This window comes from Protopterus annectens, chromosome 14.part0 (genome assembly GCF_019279795.1).
Source record: "Protopterus annectens isolate FY-2018-M chromosome 14.part0, PAN1.0, whole genome shotgun sequence".
NCBI lineage: Eukaryota > Metazoa > Chordata > Ceratodontiformes > Protopteridae > Protopterus > Protopterus annectens.
In genome coordinates, this window is record NC_056748.1 from 326,492,356 (window position 1) to 326,514,350 (window position 21,995).

At 39.6% G+C, this 21,995-nt stretch overlaps 1 protein-coding gene across 5 annotated transcripts in view; it reads left to right on the top strand.

The window, feature by feature from the left end:
• Positions 1–21,995, top strand: part of ATE1 (arginyltransferase 1) — a 2,674,296-nt gene that overhangs the window by 775,052 nt on the left and 1,877,249 nt on the right. For 3 of the 5 annotated variants that reach the window (XM_044056055.1, XM_044056057.1, XM_044056056.1), the window contains one exon: positions 16,723–16,851. The exons of the other annotated variants lie outside the window; for them this stretch is intronic. In XM_044056055.1, the coding sequence (XP_043911990.1) occupies positions 16,723–16,851 (129 nt within the window). The remainder of the gene's footprint in view (positions 1–16,722; positions 16,852–21,995) is intronic. 5 annotated transcript variants of the gene reach the window in all.

The following is a 21,995-nucleotide window of genomic DNA, read 5'->3' on the forward strand; positions in this document are numbered from 1 at the left end:
TCTTGTCTGTTTTAGGAGAAGGAGCACATAATTTATTTTTGCCTAGCCAGACTTGGATGCCTGACCCCAGGGAAGTTTTGCTTGGCAAAAGTGGATCTGCTGCTTCAGAAATTCCTGTCAAGATAAGTAAAACCGTACTTGGACAGGACTGATTTATTGGGCTTTGCTCAGGGTTTATTTCCAACTACTGACCCTTTCATTGTAGCTGTTTCTGGCAAGAGAAAAGGGGTTTCTTCATGTTCTTAAGAGTTTCAAATTTTTATGTAATGCTTTTCTTGAATTATCACTTTAAGACATAGGCAAACAGACATTTATATAAAAGAAAACAAACCACGTTAACCTGTTCACAGTTACAAACGTTATGCTTCACATAACATGCTTTTATACAATTCATCAATCCAACATTGCATAAATTCCTCAACTTCTGACTTTCATAAATCTCACTCCTCCTCCAAAACATTCTGCGTGCTTTGTTCCCATAATTTCCATTTGTTATGTAATTTTCTCCTACCCTTTCCCACTTCCAGTTCTTTTATCTCTGTTACAATAATCACTACTTCAAGTGCAGCTGGTTTAGATTTTGATGTCAATTTTTAAAAAATTGCTTTTTTAGCAGCCACCAGAATTAAACTTAACAAGGTCTGACTATGTCTAGTCAATTCTGATCCTGTATTACAGCACAAAAAGTTACTTCCATTGTTTCATTGATTTATTTCTGACAGTACTCTGTATGAAAGTTTTAAAGTCTGCCAACTCGTTACACTCTCAAAAACATATGTTCTCAATTAACCTCTTTCTTCCCCATCACTCCTGTAACATTTGACATCTACCTGAGAAAAAAAAGTTTGGAGTCTGCTTGGGAAATACAAATACCTATGTAAAAAGTTCCAAGCAAAAATCCTAAATCTTCTAGACTTTGTTGCATATTTGGGATCCATGCACATGTCCTCCCATTGTTTTGTTGTGAATTGCTTGCTTGCTTATCCAGTCTCTCTTCTCACTCTTTTCTAAACTCATTGGATTGATTCCTATAGTTATTATGCAGTATATTTTTTATGCCCTACTAATTATCCCTTTTTTAATAACAGCTTCTGTTCTGGATTCAGCTAAAAAATCTACCAGAGCAGGTCTTTCACATAGAGTGTAGGCAAAGAGAAAGGGATAGAGGAATCCTATCAGCCCCTTACAGGAAAGTCGGTTTCTAGACTGTAATCCAAGTGTTTTCTTGGCCACTTCCCATTCTGTTACCTTTCTCTTTTTCTATTTGTTTCCAATACCTTGGGTCCTTTACCGGTTTTATGCAGCAAATTGCAGCCCCTCTTGCCTTTTCTCTGTACCCCTAATTGCAGCCATCCCTATTAGCAGAATTTCCTTTCTGTATTCTTGCATTGGCTGAGTTCTTAGAAAACTTTCTGCTAAGTTATAAATGTAATATTCTGTACAGCTCTTAACTCTCCTTAAGAACCTGCATCCAAAATCCCATATTCTCCTTATTTCTTGAATCCCCCCTGCTTTCATCATCCCTTCCCACTCTGAATTACAGATTTCCATTTGTGTTATTTATATGAGCCTTAATTGGGTAACTGTAAAATATCAATTCAAATCAGATAATCCTAAACCACCTTTTTTGTTGGAAGGATTAACGTATCCCACTTGACTGTTTCACTCTTCTTCTCCTAGATAAAATCCTTCAACTCCTTATTAACTGTGATAAAAACATGCCTAATCTGTATATAAAACTAAAGGGACTGAAAACATTTTCACTGGTTGTATCTTTTTATCCATATTAATAAAGAAGAGCTTCCAGTTTTTCAGCTTATTATCTTTTTAACCTCTTCCCACATATCCTTAGCTGCCAGAACAGAATTATTTTTAATTCATATTCCTAAGTACTTCATTTTATTATGTCCCTATAAGTATAGGTATTGAAGAACCACTTCATGTGTGGGTGCATAGTTTAAAGCTATAGCTTTTGTTTTAAAAAGCAAAAAGGCAGTCACCGCCAGCTATTTTAATGTTCAGCCAGCACAGCTCATTCAGTAAGTGCATTCGTCTAATGCTAGACTTCCTCCTACAGTCTGAGAAAGTCTAACATTAGACAAAAGCGCTTACTAAATGAGCTGTGCTGTGCTGATTGAACATTAAAATAGCTGTTTGTGACTACCTTTTTGCTTTTTGGAATTTATCTGGTGCTTTTGTTTTGTTTGCTTTATTTTATGTTCCCAAATAACTTGAAACTGTCTCAGAATGTATCACAACACTGAGATGTCTTTTTCTAGTTATATCAGGTAGAAAATAAGATTGTCTGCAAATAAAGCCAACTTTTCTTGATTACCCTACCATTCATATCCCTGATTTCTGAATACCTTATTTTCTTTGTCAGTGACTCTAAATGTAATGCTAATAACAAAGGAGAAAGCAGACACCCCTGCCTTTTTCCTGTATTCAGACGCATCTTATTAGAGAGGGACCCTCCCACTGTAATTTTTGCCCCCAGTCCCTTATATATACCTTCCTAATTAATCTTTTCATTGTGACAGGCAATGCAGATGCTTCCCATTATCCCTCTCTTAAAATCCCACCTTACTCTGTTGAATGCATTTTCTTTAAGACCCATCAACAACAACAGCAGTATTTTCTTACATTCTGCTTCCCTGTGGATCATCATTAGTCTGTTCGTAGGATCATAGGAAGTTACTAGGCTGTTGGCCCTGAAGCCCTTATAAGCCTAGCCAAAAGTTTAGCCAAGTCAGCACCCAAAGCCCCTGTCCAGCAGAGAGACAGGTGGAATCCCAGGAGAGTATTTTCTGTTCCCCATCCAGTTATCCAGGTTGTGCTTGAAAAGGGACAATGAGGTACTCTGCTTAACATGGAGAGGAAGTCTATTCCACAGTTAGGGGAGTCTTTGGGACACAAAATCTGTCCCACCAACAAGTCCTATTGATGTCACAGACCATGTTGAGGTTGCGCGTGTGGGTTACTCGACTGGAGCTTAACTTGCAGATATGCAGTAGTCCCATCAAGGCAGGGTCTGAGATCGCTTTGATGCCAGAGGTCACCTCTGAGGAGTCTATATGAAACTGAGTAGAGAGACAAGGTTTTTAGCCTATCTGTGTCAGGTAGATGTTTGAGGCCCTGGATTTGTCTGGTGAGGAACCTCTGTGGTCTCTCCAGCTGCTGCATGTGTTTTGTGAAGTTCATGCTAAAGGGGACATTGTACTCAATAATTGGCCTTATTAGGGAATAATACACGGATATGATCTCTTTCTCCCTAGATGAGATACCCTTACTTATGAGGTGCGCCATATAGAAAGTTTTCCGTACAATGGAAGCAACATGGTGGTCAAAAGTCAGGTTGCTATCAACCTGGGTGCTCAAATCCCTCATGACTGATCATGCTTGGGACATTGTTATTAATGAGATAATATGTGGGGACATCACTCTCCCCAAAGGGGATGATGATGCATTTTTTTGGCATTCAGCTTGAGGCCATGTTTCTGGCACCAGTCATTTGTTTGGGTGAGACCCTCTTGGAGGATGTCCACATCACTTGGGACTTGATGACCATGCCCAGCTTGCAGTCATCTTCATACTTGGCCAGCCATAGCCCACTGGTTTTGGCCTGCAACTCAGAGAAGTATATCTCGAATAACAGAGGGCCTAAGACCGATCCCTGGGGTACGCCGCTCATTACGGGTCTACTGCTTGAGGTGGCTTCCCCTGTTTTGATTAGGTGGGTTCTGTCAGTGAGCCAGCTTTTTACCATCTCATAACATATGGATTGATACCTTGTTGAGAGGGTTTGTCTACTATGCCTGAGTGGGGAATAGTGTCAAATGCTTTGGCTAGGTCAAGGTAGGCGGTGTACACCATATTCCTTCCGTCCATAGCTTTGGTGACTGTCTCAAAGAAGTCAACCAGATTTAACAGACAGGACCTCCCCTTGACAAAGCCAAACTGTGTGGGATAGAGTTTTTTGAGGTTGCCAGTGTCCCTGATAACGAGGTCCATGATAATCCATTCCATGGCCTTGCAGATCAGGCTGGTTAGGCTGATGGGTCTATAATTTCCCGGATCGGTGGATGCTCCACATTTGTGCAGAGGGATTATGGTGGCTGTACTCCACTCGGCTGGGACAATGCCGGTACTCAGGCTTTGGTTGAATAGGGTGCCTAATGGTGCTGCAAGTTCATGCCTGAGTTCATGTAGGATGAAGCCTGGGATGTTATCGGGTCCCATGGAGGCTCTATTTTTTACCTTTGAGAGGGCAGTGATGACCTCTTCCCTAGAGATAAGGGGAGGGGGCATGTACTGGGGATGTCCTGATTTACTAATGGGGAAGACAGAGGGGTGAAATTTTCACTGAATCTGGCATCCAGTAGGTTGGCTATATCTGCAGCATTTGTGTATGTCGTGTCCTTGACCACCAGTTCTAAACAGATCCTGGTGCTTCCTTTGAGATTGCGGACATGTGTGAAGAAGGCCTTATGATTGTCTTTTGTAGATGTGGCCAATTTGGACCTCGAACTTGGCTTTAGAGGATTTCACTAGTGCTCTTATTTGCTTGTTCAGGCTAAGGAGAGATTGCTTCCAGTTGGGCACCTGCTCCTTCTTGGTCCTGGACAGCAATTTTTTTCCTTTTGTCATATAGTTTATTGCAGATGTCCATCAGGCAGGTTTACTCTTCCTTGTTGAGGATGATTTTATCCTGTCAGGTATTCCTGATTCCATGCATCTATGTACATGCTCGTATAGCACTTTGGTGTAGATTTGAAGATTGGTGCCATTTCCAACAGAGGGGAAGGGGGGCTATGAAGCTGTTTATACCATTCCTGAGGAGGTTGTAATCAGCTTTGGAAAGGTTTTTTGTTTGACCCTTGCAAAAGGGAGGGCAGCAGAGATGCTTACTTTGAAAGTGACTGCTTTATGGTCTGAACTTCCCAGGGAGGAAGATACTGTAGGGGTACTGCAGTGGTTACTCATGTTGGTTAATACCAAGTCCAAGATATTATCACCTCTTGTGGGGGTATCAGCTAAGCTGCTCCAAGGCATTTGCATTGATAAAATTAAGAAATCTCTGGGCATTTGCATTCTGGCATGAATAATTTTTCCAATCTATGGTAGTTAAAGTCACCCAGGATCTGGGTAAAGGGTTGAATCTTGATAGACTGAAAGAGGTCCACATAGGTGGAGTGGGCATCCTGAGTCAAATTTGGGGGCCTGTAGTTAGCTATGATTTGAATAAGGGTCTTGTCAATAGTTAACTGCACCTGGAGTGTCTCCTGTGCATCATACTGTTTGACCAGCCTGGATGTGTGTGTGTCTTTAATATACATTGAAACTCTACCTCCTTTGGATTTGCTGCCCACAGTTTGGGGTCTGAATGTATGCTAGGCTGAGTAACCAGATAAGGCAGGGGTGCTTTGTGTAGCTTTGAACCAGGTTTCTGTGACTGCACAAATGTCAGCATCTTCCAGGGTTAAGAATGCTTTCAGTGAGTGCAGTTTCATGTTTAGACGCCTATTGTTTAACAGCATGACTTTTAATTTGCGTTTTGTTGAAATGTTTATGTTGGTTTTATTGACCTCAGAGCTTTTTCTAAAAAAGGCACTATGGGGGAGGCAAGGGCCTTTGCCTGAAGGCCAAGTGAGACAGATGCAGACCATCTCTAGCAAAGCATCATCGTCTGTTGATCATATCTTCCCAGGCTGTCAGGTACTGAATCAACATTAGAAACTAAGCCAATTGTTAGTCAGTCATTTTCTGTTTGCATTGAGGCATCATTCTGGGTGATGGTAGAATGCTTCTTAAGGCTAGGGACATACCTGCCCGGGGACACATATTCAGTTAGCTCAATCATATGTCTCTTCATATAGTCCAGGGAGGTACGTCTCAAGTTGTTCACCCCAAGATGGACTATGACAGAGCCATAACAGTACCTGTTGTTGAGAGACTTGAGTGCATGTCTGATATGGCGGATTCTGGCACCTGACAGACAACTAACCATGACCTTTTCCTCTGGCACCTGACAGACAACTAACCATGACTTTTTCCCTACCCAGCCTGGTGAGAGGCACATCTGTGTGTCTCACAATGGAGTTTCCTATGGCATTGATCCATATATTTCAATTTTGGCAAATATCGACTGTTAATGTTGTCAAAAGTTTGCTTTCCCTCCACAAAGCCATATTGATCCATATCTTTCAATTTTGGCAAATATGGACTTAAACACGTAATTATCACATTTTAAAATTGAAATGGGTCTTTATGAAGCTGGATTTGATTGGCCTTCACCATCTTCAGGTATTACAACCACCACATCATTTTTCCATGATGCTGGTGCTTTTCCTGCTTTTGACATACTGTTAAAAAAACTTCCAGATCTTTACCACTTAAAGAAGGTTCATTTTTGAGAGAATATATGAAGGAAGTTGGCATGATAGTTCCATGGGAAGAGATGTTTAAAACAAAAGCAAAAGGCTATACTTTTTCCTCTTTTCAGCATAATGTTTTGTTGAGAATAGATAGAATAGGTGTAAGTAATAGACAATGAGTGTAGGAAATGAACTGTTATCCCCTTACAATTTCAGACCATTCAGTGGTTTCCCTTTCTTTAGCTATTCAGAAAGAGGCAGTGCTACCAAGGCATTTGAAATTATCAGAATATTGGTTAGAGAAAGATGAAGAAAGAGTTTTGCTGTGGAGCAAGATAAGGAAACAACTGGATGAGATGGTAGTTTTTGATGCAGATGAATGGGATAGATAGAAAGCAAGTCTTAGGTATAAGACAAAAGAAAAAGACAGTGAAAAGTTTGCGCAGTGGAAACAAAATTGTGAAAATATAGGAATTAAGGTGTATGCAGACTAAAGGAGGAATTTGAGGTAAAAAGGCACTATTAAGAGGGAAATACATAGGGAACTGCAGAGGATAACAGGTGAGGCTATATGGAGGAAAAAGGGTAGGGGTGGAAACTATTAATTTTACAAACACCCCGCAAGGAACAAGAGCTCTCGCTGTATGACTAAAACAAAAAATAATAGAAAAAGGAGTGTACTCTTTAATGGCAATGAGCACTGGTCAGAAGACTAATACTTTGAAAGAATTATTGCAAGAATATAAAGATACTACATTGAACGTTATATAGAGCACAAGGAAGTAATAGGGTTAGTCAGGATGGGGAAAGAGGGCTGGGAGGAAATAGAAGAAGATCTTGGCTAGGAGTTTATGAAGCAAATAACTCAGGGCAAGATTAGAAAGGTACTAAGAAAAATGAAAAGTGGGAAAATTTTGGGGATTAGATGGTTTCCCTAAATAAATGTGACAGTTGGCAGATGAGAAACTAACAGTGTTGGACAGTGTTGTCTATTAAAATAGTAGGTGGGGGAATTGTTCCCAAAACATGGAAGGAAGCAGTACTAGCAGTAATATATAAAGAAGATAAATATCCAGGATCTGCCTCCTCCTATAGACTGATATCCATACTCAGTAGGATTATCAGTGTTTTACATTGATCTTGGCACAAAGGATTGCAAAGTTGATGCTGAATATAATCCATTTAAACTAAAGTGGATTGTGGGGGGAAGGCAGACAGTGGATAATTTGATGAAAAACAATGTTGATATTACAAGAGGCCTAAGAAATGTGAAAGAAGTTAGCAATTTTATCAGTAAATGCTGAAAAGGACTTTTGGACTTAATTGATTTATACTACAAAAGGATTTGGGTTTCCCAAAAGATCCATTCAATTGTTGGTTATATTGGAGCCAAAGCAAGAATAAAAGTTTGAGCAAGACTGTTGGAAGAGTTTAAAACTGGGAGCTAGGATGCCCTCGCTTTATACTGCTGTTTTCAGTGTACCTAGAGCCATTGGCTGAATGAAATGGAAGATGTGAGATACTGGGGTTTCAGTGAGAGAGGAGAAACATGAAGACTGCTGTATGTAAATGATGTATTCTTAAAGTTATCCAGCCCAAATGAAGACCTAGGGTGGTTATAGATCATATTTGGTAGTTTGGGAAGGTTCTCAGGGTATAAAGCAAATTGACAGAGGACACGGGCACTAAGAATAAATTTAGGTCGAAAAGATACAAAAAAATTGAATTACCCAGTGATGTGGAAGGATCAGATTAAGTACTTCGGGATATGGGTTAGGAAGTCAGTAGAAGACTCACAAAGGATAACATATGAAAGGGTTCTAGTTAAAATAAGAGCAAATCTTACTAAACTGAAACATTTAAAACTGTATTATGCATAGAAAATGCAAGCAATGCAAATGTGTATTCTCCAGCTTATGCTTTCCCTAGGGCAAGTGTTCTGAAAGGTAGCACATGACAGGACATTACAACCGGTAAATAAACACACATCAGAATACTTTTAGGAAGAATAGAAGCCAAGAGTATCCTGAAATAGTGTAACTGAAAGATCTGAAGGGGAGACTTGGGAATTAGTTTAAAGGCCTTCCAAACAGTCAACCTGCTGAAATTAACAGATGTAACTTATAAAGCAAATTGGATGGAAATGGGCGGGAAAAAGAAAAAGGGTTAAGGACCGGAGATTGTTTATGGAAACTATTTTTACAGGGAGAAAAAAGGGGAGGGTTTTTCTACATAGATGTTACAAGAAATAGCTTGTGTTAAAATAGTAGCAAGGAAACGAGGATTAAGAGATTGGACAGAAATGTTTAATTCCTATAGCAGGAATGAAGGCTGACAAAGAGAGGGAGTCACTGTTATGGAGGTGGAAGAAATGAGGTAAAGTAAGGTATTAGTCGCAATTGTTGAAATGAAGGCAGATGATTAATGCTTGGGCAAGTTTAAAAGAGGAATGTAGTTTACCAGACTCTGTGGTTGGGAATACATATGTATTGTAACAAGATAGGAAAGGTTAAACAGAATAATAGTGTGAGACAGAGTTCAACTCTTACAGTCTTATAAGCTATAGAGGAGGGTAGGCAAGGAATTTTGGATAGCTGAGGTTTAATGAGTAGGGTATTAGAACTAAGTGAGAGAGTGATATGAATGTGAAAAGCAAGAGAAAGGAAAAGTGAGAAAGAGTTGCAGGAGAATATATAGAGAAAACATGGGAGATAACAGTAAGGTTTCCAAAATATGCCACAGAATTGCAGAAATTTAGGATATTTGCCTGACAAAGCCTGCATCAACATTTTTATGCATCAGTGATATTGAGTAAGATCTTTCCAGGGTCTGTAAAACATTGCTGGAGATGTGACATGGGAGAAAGGGGTACATGGTTACACATATTTTGGGAATGTCCAAGTTTAAGAATATTTAGAAAGGAGATATGTAATGTAATAGGAAAAATAACTGAGAGGCATCTTCAACTTATGAGACATTTGGTGCTGTTGTGATCAGACCCACAAACAGAACAGCAATAAGGACCTCTAATAGTGTTACTAATGTTGGCAGGCAAAATGCAGTTACTGAAAGGTGGAAGCAAAAGCTATCTCCTGCATGTGAGGAAGTAATAGGAATAATGAAAGAGATAAAAAAGAAATAGCATTAAAAAAGAGGGTTGGCTAAAGTCATAAAAGTGGGGAAAAATGGCTAACAGCATTACAACAAACAGATGAGGGGAACCGATCAAAGAGGAAAACTAATTAACATGTGAAAATGCAGTTAAAGAGGACAAGTTAGAGATATGAGTCAAATCTGCCGGGTGCATCAAAGGGAAGTATAAGATAGAGGAGGGGAGCGTGGGAGTGTTGTAAATAAGTTTAACTGTTTTATTGTAAGGATCTTTTTTCATTTTTTTTTGTTCATTTTATTACAATTTCTGTAAGGACTTGAACTAAAGAAATGCTTAGTAATTGAAAATTGACATGGAATTTGAAATACAAGGACAGTATATGTGAAGTGGAGCAGACATAATAGGGAGTGGTTAAAGATAATGGAAATGGAAAAATAGTGTCAAATTCCAAATGCTATTCCAATGACAACAGAAACCAAATAATTTTAGCGCTTTCATTCACTATTTTATTACGTGAACTTCATCAGAAAAGTTTTTTCTGATGAAGTTCACGTAATAAAATAGTGATTGAAAGCGCTAAAATTATTTGGTTTCTGTTGTCATTGGAATAACATTTGGAATTTGACACTATTTTTTCAGTTTGTTTTTCGTGTTCGGTGTTTGCAGTACTTTTAATAATGGAAATGGAGATACTGGAACAGATTGCCTTTACTGGTAGTACAAGTAAATATCTTGCAAATAAAGGATGTGATGGCAATGACAGTGTCTCCCTCTTTTTCAAGGGATACCCCCCATTCACCAGATCACACTCCCCTTTTCCCCTCCTGTCAGTCAGAACCTGCTGTCTTAGCGGATGACATAAGCAGTCCCTCCCCTCACCCAGGAGAAGGGCTTTATTCATGAATGTTTTTGGTGCCGAAGAAAGAAACTTCATGGAGACCAGTTCTGGATTTTTCCTATATAAAGCTGTTTGTGGTAGTGCCCAAGTTCAGAATGCTATCTCTTTAAAACTTGTTACTTCTCATTCTCCATTTCGTTTTCTGGTAGCTTTAGATTGAAAAAATGCTTATCATTGCATTACTATAAATACAGATTTGAAATGTGTCTGTGTCTGGATCACACTATCATTTCTCTGCATTACTATTTGGTCTGTCCACTGCTCCAGTGGTATTCATAAAGTATCTAGCTCATTTGATAGCCTACTACAAACTGCAAGGTATTCACATTTTCCTTATTTAGACATGCTTACATTTTTGAAAAGTATCAGGAATCTCGTACACAGACTGGGGTTCCGGGAAAATGTACAAAAGTCTTGTTTTAATCCTTCTCATAAGATTGTTTTCAAGAAGCATCACTTTGATAGCTCAGTTTGAAGAGTTTTTCTTCCACAGAAAAAAGTAGGTCTGTATCTTTATCTATTTAAAAAATTTTCCAGTCAGACTACTGTCTCAATCTGTAAATTTCTCAGGATTCTGGGTCTTGTGGCATTTGGGGTTCTCATGACTCCTGCAAGATTCCATGTGAAAATACATCAGTGGTACCAACAGCCTGTATTGCCCCAACATCTGCATACTCTGATTCCAGTTTCAGGGTTTCTAAAAACTGATATTTTTTTGAAGGAGAAACCAGTTTAATCAGAATCCAGGTCTCCCATTTTCTGTTACAGCTTCAGCACAGTCTGTAACAACAGATGCCTCAGACTTTGCTTGGGATGGAATGTTTATGGGGGGGTGGGGACTTTGGAACAGAAAAGGCAGACCGAAATATAAGAGAGGTGTTGGCACTTGTAACTGCTCACAACTGTCATTTATGGTTACAGGGACCGTTGCGAGTGTTAACAGACAACACCACAGTTGGGTAGTATATAAGCATGGTGGGACAAGATCTTACCCTCAATGCAGAGTTGCCATGCTAGCCTGCGATAGAGCTTTCCGCACAATCTCACTTTATAAGCATCTTGCCCACAGTCAAAGCAAAACTGCATAGCAGACGAGCTGAGCAGTACCATGGTAGATTCACATCATTATAAATCAAATCAGGGGGTCGTCCAGTAATTGATTAATTTGTGGGAAAACCTCAAACTGATTTTTTTCAGCTCCAGTCTCAACTATTAATTGGCAAAAATCTGCTCCATGACTTCATGCAAGAAGGCCTGGAAGACAGCTTTTCTTTTCCTTGGACTGGAATATTCATCTGGCTCAGACGACAGTGGCTCTCCCTTGTATTTGAAATGGCAAAGGGCAGTTACCACAAGCTTCCTCACAGACTGGACCTACTGACACAGGACAAGGGATGTTTTAACTACAGCTAACAGCCTGGATGATAAAATCTTAATATTTTTTAGGCACTTATTTTTCTGAGGATTAGCAGCAGGTGTTAATGGAAGCAAGAAAACCTGCTGCTCAAAAAATCATGTATTAGTAAGTGGAAAAGATTTTCTAGGTGCCAGCACCCTTTTAGGGATAGTGTTTCTCCAGTTCTATATTATTTGTCTGAGTTACTATCCTCTAGCCTGTCTTATTCTACTGTCAAGGTTCATATGTTGGCCACTTCATGTCTGCCCATGGATTCAATGCAATCTCATATGAAACTTTTTTTGAAAAGATGCTGCATACCTGGCCTCCTGGGAAACAAGGTGCTGCTCTGTGGGATCTTAATTTTGTTTTATAAAAACTACCTCTTTCTTCTTTTTTACCAACTCATCAGGCTTACTTGTGGCTCTTAACATGGAAAAAAGCGTTACTGATAGCTCTGACCCCTGCAAGAGAAATATGTGATTTACAGGTTCGTACATCAGGGAACTATAGACTTGGTCCCCTTCCACCAGCAGAAAATTTTTTTAATTAATTCTCTCTTTGGTCCTAAGAAAGGAGGGCTCCTGGAAGCCCATTTTGGATTTATCAGTCCTCAGCACCTTAGTGGTGCCAAAATTCAAGATGCCTCTGCAAATTCTTCTACCTGTGATCAGTCCTCAAGCTTTCTTAGTTACTCTTTAACTCAAGGATGCACATCTTCAAATGTTGATGAGATATCTTTTGACAGGATGTTTTTCTAGAAGTGAGACTGAAGTCATGGCCTAGACCACTAAGTAAACAGCTTAATGGATTGAAGGCAAAGTAAAATATTCCACTCTGGATTGCTGTTTTATGTGATTCACTTGATTGGTTTGATAGTCCGTGTGTGGTTTTTATCTTGTACATTTATAATCATTCTGTAGTCCAGGAGTGTGGAATATTTTCTAATACTTTTTTAATGTTTTACTTCCCTTTATATTTTTTGTCTAATTATTTATCAAATTGATCTTTCTGCTTTGAATAGAGGGGGGTCTTTCCTTCTGTTTTAAAGGCAACCATTGTAACCACTGTCTTAAAGTCTAACTCAGATCTTGTCTTGATAAGTATGACCCCATCTCTAATCTTTGATTTATTAGTAAGTCTATGACCATGTTGTTTATTCAGTTTGATATGTTTTACATAGATATCAAGATTTATTTTCCATTCCATTCTGGTTTCCACAATAGATGTAATACAGCGGTGACACAGGAGTTATGAGTGACTTCCTTATGGTGAGGGTCGCACATGTTCTTTTCTGGTAGTCTTTGACCTCTTCAACATTTGGCATATTATTATTTTGGACTGTGTATGGACCTTTTGGTACCATTGTGAAACAAGAGGCCTCCTAACTTTCAAAATGCACCCACCAGTGTTAATGATTAATACCTCATCTTCTCATTCTCTTTGTGTTTGATGTCCCATAGTGTTCAGAATGTGTCCTTTGTTGTTCTCTGTTTGTGTTCCCTTTTGGAGATCGCATTGGAGAGCTCTTGAGTGTCACTTTTGTGCAAATGACTGTCACCTTTACCTGTCTGTCCTTTGGGACGAAGTGACCACTGTGGATCTTTGGTAAAGATTTGTAATGCATACAAACTTGTATGCCTCCATTCTTTTGAAGCTCAGCATCTTCAAAACAGTGGCCACAGCTCTTCACACCACTTTAAGGAATTATAACTATTTAACTTTAAAACCAATATTTGTGGTATTGATTAACTGGAAATTTAGGGTACACTGAAAAAAAAATCTTAGTATGGTTTTGGATGCTAAAGAGGCACTTTGGGGCAAGATGTCATCTGTTGTGGTGTAATATTTCCACCCCAAGGGATGTTACCTGCATTAAGCACCTTCTCCCCTGACAAAACCTGTAAGTTATAGAGAATGTTAGTTATTTGTTTCTAGAATGCAGAGTTGATTAAACTTTCTTTCTTTGAGCTTTCTCCAATGCACAAGCTAGCATACATTTCTAAGACTTTTGATGCATTTCTTAGATGAACAACATATAAATTCAAATAAATAACAGTCGAGTCATGCTTTGATTAATGTGGCACTGTAGAAATCATTTTGAATGGAAGAAAATACCTTGTGAGATGAAAAGATGTGATTATTTTATTTACATTTTGTCAACCATGTTAGCCCTGCTCCTCAGTGCCCAGTTTGAGGGCATCTGGGTATGAACAGCTTAAACAAAGACTGACGGACTGATGTCAGAGATATTGACTACTGTATATAAACATGAAAATGCATTTTTGTTTGGTGATGCGAGGTAAAAAAAAAAAAGTAATTAGGAAGGCATAAGGTTTTAGTGTTAAGAAGATGTGATGGAGAAGTGCTTGTACATAAAAAGATGATGTGGAGAAAGTTTGAGTCTACAAAGCTTACATTGTAGTGTAAGAGCAGTCATTAGGTAATGGTAGTCATGTTGGGTTACACTTGCAGCATGACATAGAAAGTGAGATTTGCGTGATTGAAAGTGGTTGGGTTGTCAGTATAAATTAGGGGGTGGTGTCCATTTAAAAGCAGCGCAGATTCTCAAGTTATTAGCATTATCAGCAGTTGCATTCCTGTGACCAACCATAAGAACCCTATGATAATGTGAGTAAGGCTTCTAGGATTTAAAAACAGGAATCTTTATGTGCTATAAACTTGTTTATCCTAATGATGGACCCAAGTAAAGGAATGTACTAAAAACATTTATAAGCTGAAGTGTAGTGTGTATATAAGTTTTCCTTCCCTTGTTTTCAAATGTTTATTACCATTATTGGCATGTCATTACAAGTTCATTATCAAATGGGACTTCTACAAAAGCGTCCCCAGAAACCAAATATACACTAAAAAAAAAGCCTGCCAAGACCTTTCTGTGGTTGTACATGCATTGGTCTCTTCCCATCTTACTTCTGTAAATTTTTGTGTCTAAGGCTTCATAAAATTAACTTAATGAATTGCAGCCAGCACAGATTTCCTTAGCCTGCTTACTTAAGTTACTTCTAACTGAATTCATATAACACTCAGTTTCTAAAGTTAGTGTATTCATTCCTATATGAGCTGGGTCACCTGTCTCAAGTACCTCCCGGTTCCCTATTGTCCTACTAGAGCTCTGCATTCCCTTCCCTGATGTTATTGTTGGTTGCAGGAATGTAGTTGAAGACATTTGATGCTAGTTCCTTTTGCCATCAGTTATGATGCTGCTGCTGGAACCCCCTTCCTTAGTGGACACGGGAGTCCCACATGCTGGGTGATATTAAAAGGACCATGACAATGCATCTGTTTACATTAGTGTATGACTTAGCATAACTTTCTGTGCAAGTATTTTTTTACTGCAGATTTACTATTTGTGGTGTGCATTCTGACATTTATTTTGAGTTGTTTTATTGTTTAAACTGGACTTGGTTATAAGCCCCATAATTAGGCTTAAATGCAACCTCTTATGACTAGACTCTCCTAGTCCTCCAGCCTGTTTATCCTCAAAGTTAGGTTAAATCTGTGGGTGATGACAAGTGTCAAGCCTAATTATATTGTGTATTTACACCTGTGCAAGCTTCTGGTGTATGATTGTATATGTTGATGAAGGTGCTTGGGTCAGCCCTTTGCATCTATTTTAAGCTTTGATGTTGAAGGCATTCTCATCAATGAAGTCACTCATAAGTATGTTCAGTGTTATTTTTGCAAAATAAACAATTAGCTTCCTAGCATTATTAGCCTTAGTGCATCAGAAAATTGCATTCTGCTTTTTGTGATTTCAAAGTAGAGATGTAAGCATTTAGAAACATTTTGGAATTTGTAAATATTTTATTTGAAAGTAAAATGAAGCTGAGCTGTTCGGTTTGTATTATCTTCTGTTAAGTCTTCCTGGGGTACAGCTTTTGATGGCGTTAATGGATATTTTGATTAATAGCCATCCAATTCTGGATTCTTAAACAGGTAGCTTACCTTCCAAGTTCAGTGTTGATAATACACTCATAAGAGTTGACTCCAGTAGTCATGGATCTGGGTTTGTGCGTAGACAGCGGCCTTACCTTTGACCACCACGTGGCCACAGTGGTAAGGAAATCCTTTTATGTTGTGCAACTTATAAGTAAGGACATGGCATCTATGTCCAGAGAGGTCGTTATCCCACTGTACTCTGCCCTTATCAGACCAGTCATAGAGTACAGTGCTCTGTTTGGTATGTACCTGACCAGGCATATGCAGCAACTAGAGTGACCTCAGAGCTTCCATACAAAAGGAATACAAGATGTAACAAACCTGCCTTATGCACAGTGCCTTAAAGCAGTTTCCTCTACTCAGTCTCCTATAGTTTGTTCAGGGGTGATCTGTGCCTGGCTTACAAGGCATCCGCAAACCCCACACTTATGAATTTCCTACATATTTGTAAGTCAAACAGTACCAGAAATACAAGGTCTAGGGACCTGAATTTTGTCTTTGTCTTAAACAAAACATGCTGGAGAGCAAGTATGTGTCCCAGAGACTACCCCTCCTATGGAACAGGCTTTCCATCCATGTGAAGCTTGAGTTTGTCAGTTGCCCAGTTTAAACACAACTTAGACCAGTGGATGGAGAATAGAAAATTTACATCAGGCCTGGCATCGATGTCTCTTATGGACAGAGGTAGCCTAGTAACAGTGTATGAATGTCAAGTACATGCTTTATATACTTTGTACCCCAAACTGGCACCCTTTTGGATGCTGGACTTTGGAAACTATATGATTCTCACCAGTAACATTAGGCTGGTATGAAATTGTATTGTCTTCTGTAAGATTCAACACTTTTCAAACAGCACTGTATTATAGATAAGAACAGTCATAAATAGCAGTTATGGTAAAGTTTTTGTAAACCTGAACAGCATACTGTTGCTATTTTCAGTCAGTGATTTTTAAACATGTACTTGGATTTTCTTGCTCTGAAGGTGAGGTTAGTGCTTGCTTCCTTTGATGACCCAGGATTCTCAGCTACTTTCAAGGAATCTGCTGATTTGTTTGCCAAGTATCAGATGATTATACACAAAGACACTCCTAGTGAATGTGACAAAGACCAGGTATGATGCATTTCCTGATTTATTCTTATAAACATTTTCATGTTTCTTCACTTTGTGTATTTTCAGTGCTTTTCTAATCTTATCAAATCTTTTTGAACTATAAAATGTATGTTTTAGTTTACTGATCTGATGTCAATTTTCATTCTCTCCTCAGACTTGTGGGTTTGGATCCGATCCTTGGATCCAGCTAGGACGTTGCAGTAGCTTGTGGTAACCAAAAAGCTCTTGAGCCCTTCCAATGCCTATAATGCACCCTTCCAAGTTACCGCAGATCTTGTTTGCTGCTTTGTGAAAAGCATGGTTCTCCAGTAGCTCTTGGGCAGATAAGTATATTTTTTCAATATTTTATTTTCCTTTTTTAACTTTCTTCAAATAATTTACCTTAACTCATTTTTCTTCCCTTAACTTACTGAATAGTTTAAGTTAACAGGACAGTTTGCCCCTTTTTTTTCTTTTTCTCTTTCTTCTCTGTATGAAAGTACCTTGCTATATTATTGCTCGTATCTTCTTTCCTACACGTTTCAGTGTAAAACTTTACTTACCATTGTTGGTAGTCTTCTCAAGTTCCTGCTTTTGTGTTATTGTGCAAAAAAAGAAAAAAGAAATTTTCTCTCTCTTGTCCTGTTTTGCTTTTTCTTGTGTATAATGGCTGATAAAGATAAGCCAGCTGGCTTTAAAAAATGTGAGAAATACGGTCACAGCCATTTAGTGACTCTTTGTGTTTATTGTCTCTGCCCCCTTCACCTATAGGAGGACGAGGCTATTTGTCATGCATTCAACTACAGGGCATTGGATGAACACAAGAATAAATTTATTTTGAAAGTTCTTTTGCTCTCCTCCTTCAGTAAGGCAATTTCTGGAGCTTCAACTGAACAAAAAAATCTAAAGACAAATCTGGGCAGCCTAGCCCTGCTTCTTTCTCATCTTCAAAAGATTCAGATAAAGGAAGAGAAAAGACCTGTCTTGCTGCCAACCTCTCTGTCTGATCCGACTATAAAAAAGGCCAAGGCATTGGATCCAGCAACTTTGTCAGATCCAAAAGTAAGAACTTTTAGACCTTTGGATCCAACTACTTCAGACCCATCTCAACCCAAGAAGATGGACTCTTCAGATCTGATTCTGGTGGATCCCATGCAAGTACTACTAAGACTCAGTACTTTCCTAGCACTCAGTATTCACCATCTTTTGACTCTGTCCCTTCCAGGGTTCTATCTCCTTTCCTGGAGAGACCAAAATCTCCCATTAGCCTTGTCAACTTGCTGTTCCAGGAATCTCACTGAAGAAGACATGAAAGGACTAGTGAAGATTATCTGGGCACAGAGTATGTCAGGGGCTCCTTTGGTTCCTACCCCTTTGGGTCAGGAGTTCTGTGCATCAGCTACCCCTCTACTTCTTCCTCTTTTGACTTCTTTTGAAGTATCGGCGACATCGGACCTGAATCACCTGGCATCATCTGTATTGGATCCGAGGAGCCCCCTTTCCTTGGATCCGATGCTTGCTCTGAGTTCTTCAGCTCAGTCGGAGTTGAATACTTCTCTGAGCCATAACATCCATATTAGCTCCGAGATGATGGATTTGACTCCAAGGTTTTTGGAGACGTCTCTACAACTTGGACCCTTGGCTTTGACCAGCTCTGCTATGGCATCAACCTTGAGAAGATTGTTTTCTGAGCAGGAGGGAACTATGACCCAGTGGCATGCCCTGTCTGATCTGGGGTCCTTTCCTTCTCGGGGATAGTTAGCCTTTGAGGCTCTGGAGAAAGCCATGTCTACATCGGCAACTGAGACAGCACCTACCCCCTTGGATCCGCAACTCTTACCTTTGACAACTCTAGGCATGGCTTTTCACTCTGATCTTCCACTGGGACAGCGGGCAGCAAAACCCCAGGCTTCTCAACAGGGTTCCCCCACCTCTTTTGATACCTCTCCAAAACACCCCACAGAGCAGGTCCCTAAGAAGAAGACATGTAAGAGGAAACACCTGGACTCCACTGAAGAATCCATCACCGAGGACATGGGACTTTCAGAGCAAAGGATCCCAATGGTCACCTCCTGTTGATGTCTCCTTTGGAGAGAGATCCTGAAACAGAGAAGTGGCTGGAAGTCCAGCAGTCCTTCATCTGAGGAGTCTGTGTACCTGGCGGAGTTTGGTGCCTGTCCATCTACCTCCTGGCTGACTCCACCTCTGATGAGCTCATTGAGTTGATCTTTCGGCAGGCATGGAATGCCCCAGACACCACTGAACCTATTCCCGGAGACCAGATAAAATTATTACAGCCTCAGAGGATAAACAATTCTGGACTAAGGATGTACTGGTAGATGTCATGGTCATGGTGGCAGCCACCAGAAAATAACTAGTCGAGGAAAGTTCTTCTATCCATCCACCTAATAAGTAATCTAGGATGATGAATAGATTTGGGAAGTGTGTTTATTCTCCAGTGACTTTCACTCTAAGGCCCCTGAATTGTCTTTCACATTTTATGAAATTGCAAAGGGATTTGATAAATAAGCTTTCAAATAACCTTTCAGGAGCTGTGCTTAAAGAAGTACATGCCTCAGTTGCTTCTCAGCTGACCACCCTACAATCTATATCTAACTCTTCCATGAGGCTCATTTTGCATATAGTGGAAGGAAAGAGTAGAGTAGTGGGTTCAGGTGTATCTATAAGGAGACGTTCCTGGATGCGCTTATGCGACTTTGTGGAGCCTTTCAAGTCTTTGTCAATGCTGCCTTTGACTGTACTTCCTTATTCAGCCCAAAAGTAAATAACTTGTCCAGGTGTGAGAAATATGGAAATATCCTACCTGCTTAGGGCATATATTTTTGCACTCCTCAGACACCTTACTCCAGGAATCCGAGAAATAGTGGAAAGATGTGGTTCAAGAAATCACAGGGATCTTCTCAGAACATGTGGAAGTGGCACCTCTAGAGGCAGAGGGGGGAACTCAAATGGAAGACTCAGCCCTCAAAACAAAGGAAATCCACAAAATCAAGAGTCTAGAGATACTTTCTTTGGTAGGCCCTTCCAGCACTGCTGAAAGGAGCCCCACTTACCCTGCTGTGGAGCCAATTGGGGGTCGATTGTCCCTGCAGCAGAGAGCCTGGCTAGAATAACATCCGATACATGGGTGGAGAGGATCATTTTCAGAGGATACTTCGTACATTTTTACCTTCCTCCTCCCCAAAATGAAAAAATTCCTGATGTTCCACCCAGTCAGAGGGATCAGGCAGCCATTCAAGTTCAAAGGCTGCTAGAGAAAATAGTCATCCAAGAGGTCCCCTGAGACCAGAGAGAATCCAGAACTTACTGAAGGTTCTCTTTAGTACAAAAAACGATAGGGGACTGGAGACTGATTTTGGATCTCAGCAAATTAAATAAATCAGTTCAACGCAGCAAGTTCCTAATGGTCACGGTTCAGTCCTTACTTCCATTCTTGGAAAAGGATGACTGGATGTGCTGTATAGACCACTCAGACATTCCAAACCTCAAAATAACTGCTTGGCTTCTCTAATTCCATTAATAGCCCGAAAACTTATGCTGTCTTCTCCAGTCCCCCTCACATATTCTTGTCTTCTCATATCCCATCTACACATAAGCTATACTCCAGTAAATGGAAAAGATTTATTTACTGGGCACAGCAGAATGACGTGGACCCATTCTCAGTTTTGATTCATAGGATTCTTGAGTTCTTAGCCCAGTTGTTTAACAAAGGAACAGTTTCTTCTGCAATATGGGTACAGTTAGCTGAATTTCCAATTTTCGCATCGGATATTAAGGATCTTCAGCCGCTTCACACAAACTCTGTAAATCTTTTCTAAAGGGAACTCTTTTACTTAAACTCCTTTATAAAGTCCCTTCTCATCCTCAGGACCTGAATTTGGTGCTGCAAAAAATTATATAATCTCTGAACCAGCAGCTACATGTGATCTTAAGTTTCTTTCTTGGAAAACTATATTTTTAGTAGCCGTAACATCTGCAAGAAGAATTTCAGAGATTCAAGCCTTGTCATCTCAACCACTATATTTGATCTTTCATAAAGACAGGGTTTCATTAAGTACTAACCCATCCTTTTTACCTAAAATAGTGTCAGATAACAATATCAATTAGTCCATTAATTTACCATTGTTCTTTCCAAACTTTTCAAATAAAGGTAAATGCCTATTACACTTATTAGATGTTCACAGGCAATTAAGTTTTTACCATCATAGAACAAATTGTATCAGGAAATCTGACCAACTATTTGTCTCTTTTTCAGACTTGAGACTAGGAAATCCAGTAACCAAAGTAACATTGGCTAGATAGATCATAGACTGTATTTCTTGCAATTACAAGAAACAAGGTATTGAATTATCTAAACCTTTGGGAGCTCGTTCAACCAGATCTATGGTGACTTCATTAGCATTCCAGTCTAGAGCGTTCATGGATGATATATGTGCAGCCACAGCTTGGGCTACCCCCATACTTTTATTACTCATTAAAAATTGGATTTGGTCTCCAGGGGAAGAGCTTCATTTGGCTCAATGGTGCTGAGGAACATGCTTCCATAAGGCCACCCAGGGTACAGGGTAGCTGGGGACTCTGCCCCACAGGTTTGAGGAGAGAATGAAAATTAACATCATCAGATGAAGTTATTTACTCACCATAATGTACCATCTGCTTTTTCCATTTTCATTCTTCCTCAAACAACTGACCCTCCATCCCCCAAACTGGGTACTCCTGAAGGAGCAGGTAGACCTAAATTGTCATTTTCCTGGGCTGTGCTCCAGAAGTCATCTCACCATTCTCTTTGTATGCGTATATATATTTATTTATCTATCTAGCAGCAAACAAGAGCTGAGGTAACTTGGAAGGGTGCATTATGGGTAAGGGAAGGGCTTGAGAGCTTTTTGGTTGTCATGAGCTATTGCAACGACCGAGTCAGATCTGAGGGTTAGATCCGAACCCACAGGTTTGAGGAAGAATGAAAATGGACAACACAGCTGGAATGTTATGATGAGTAAGTAACTTTTTTTCCTGGTCGTTTATATATGTTAATTGTAAGCCTAATTGCTTTCACTGTTTTTTGTTTTTTTTTAATGTTCTGGGTTATGCTTTATCCCCAGAAGTCTACATCAGTCACTGACAGGTGTACATGTCTATGATGG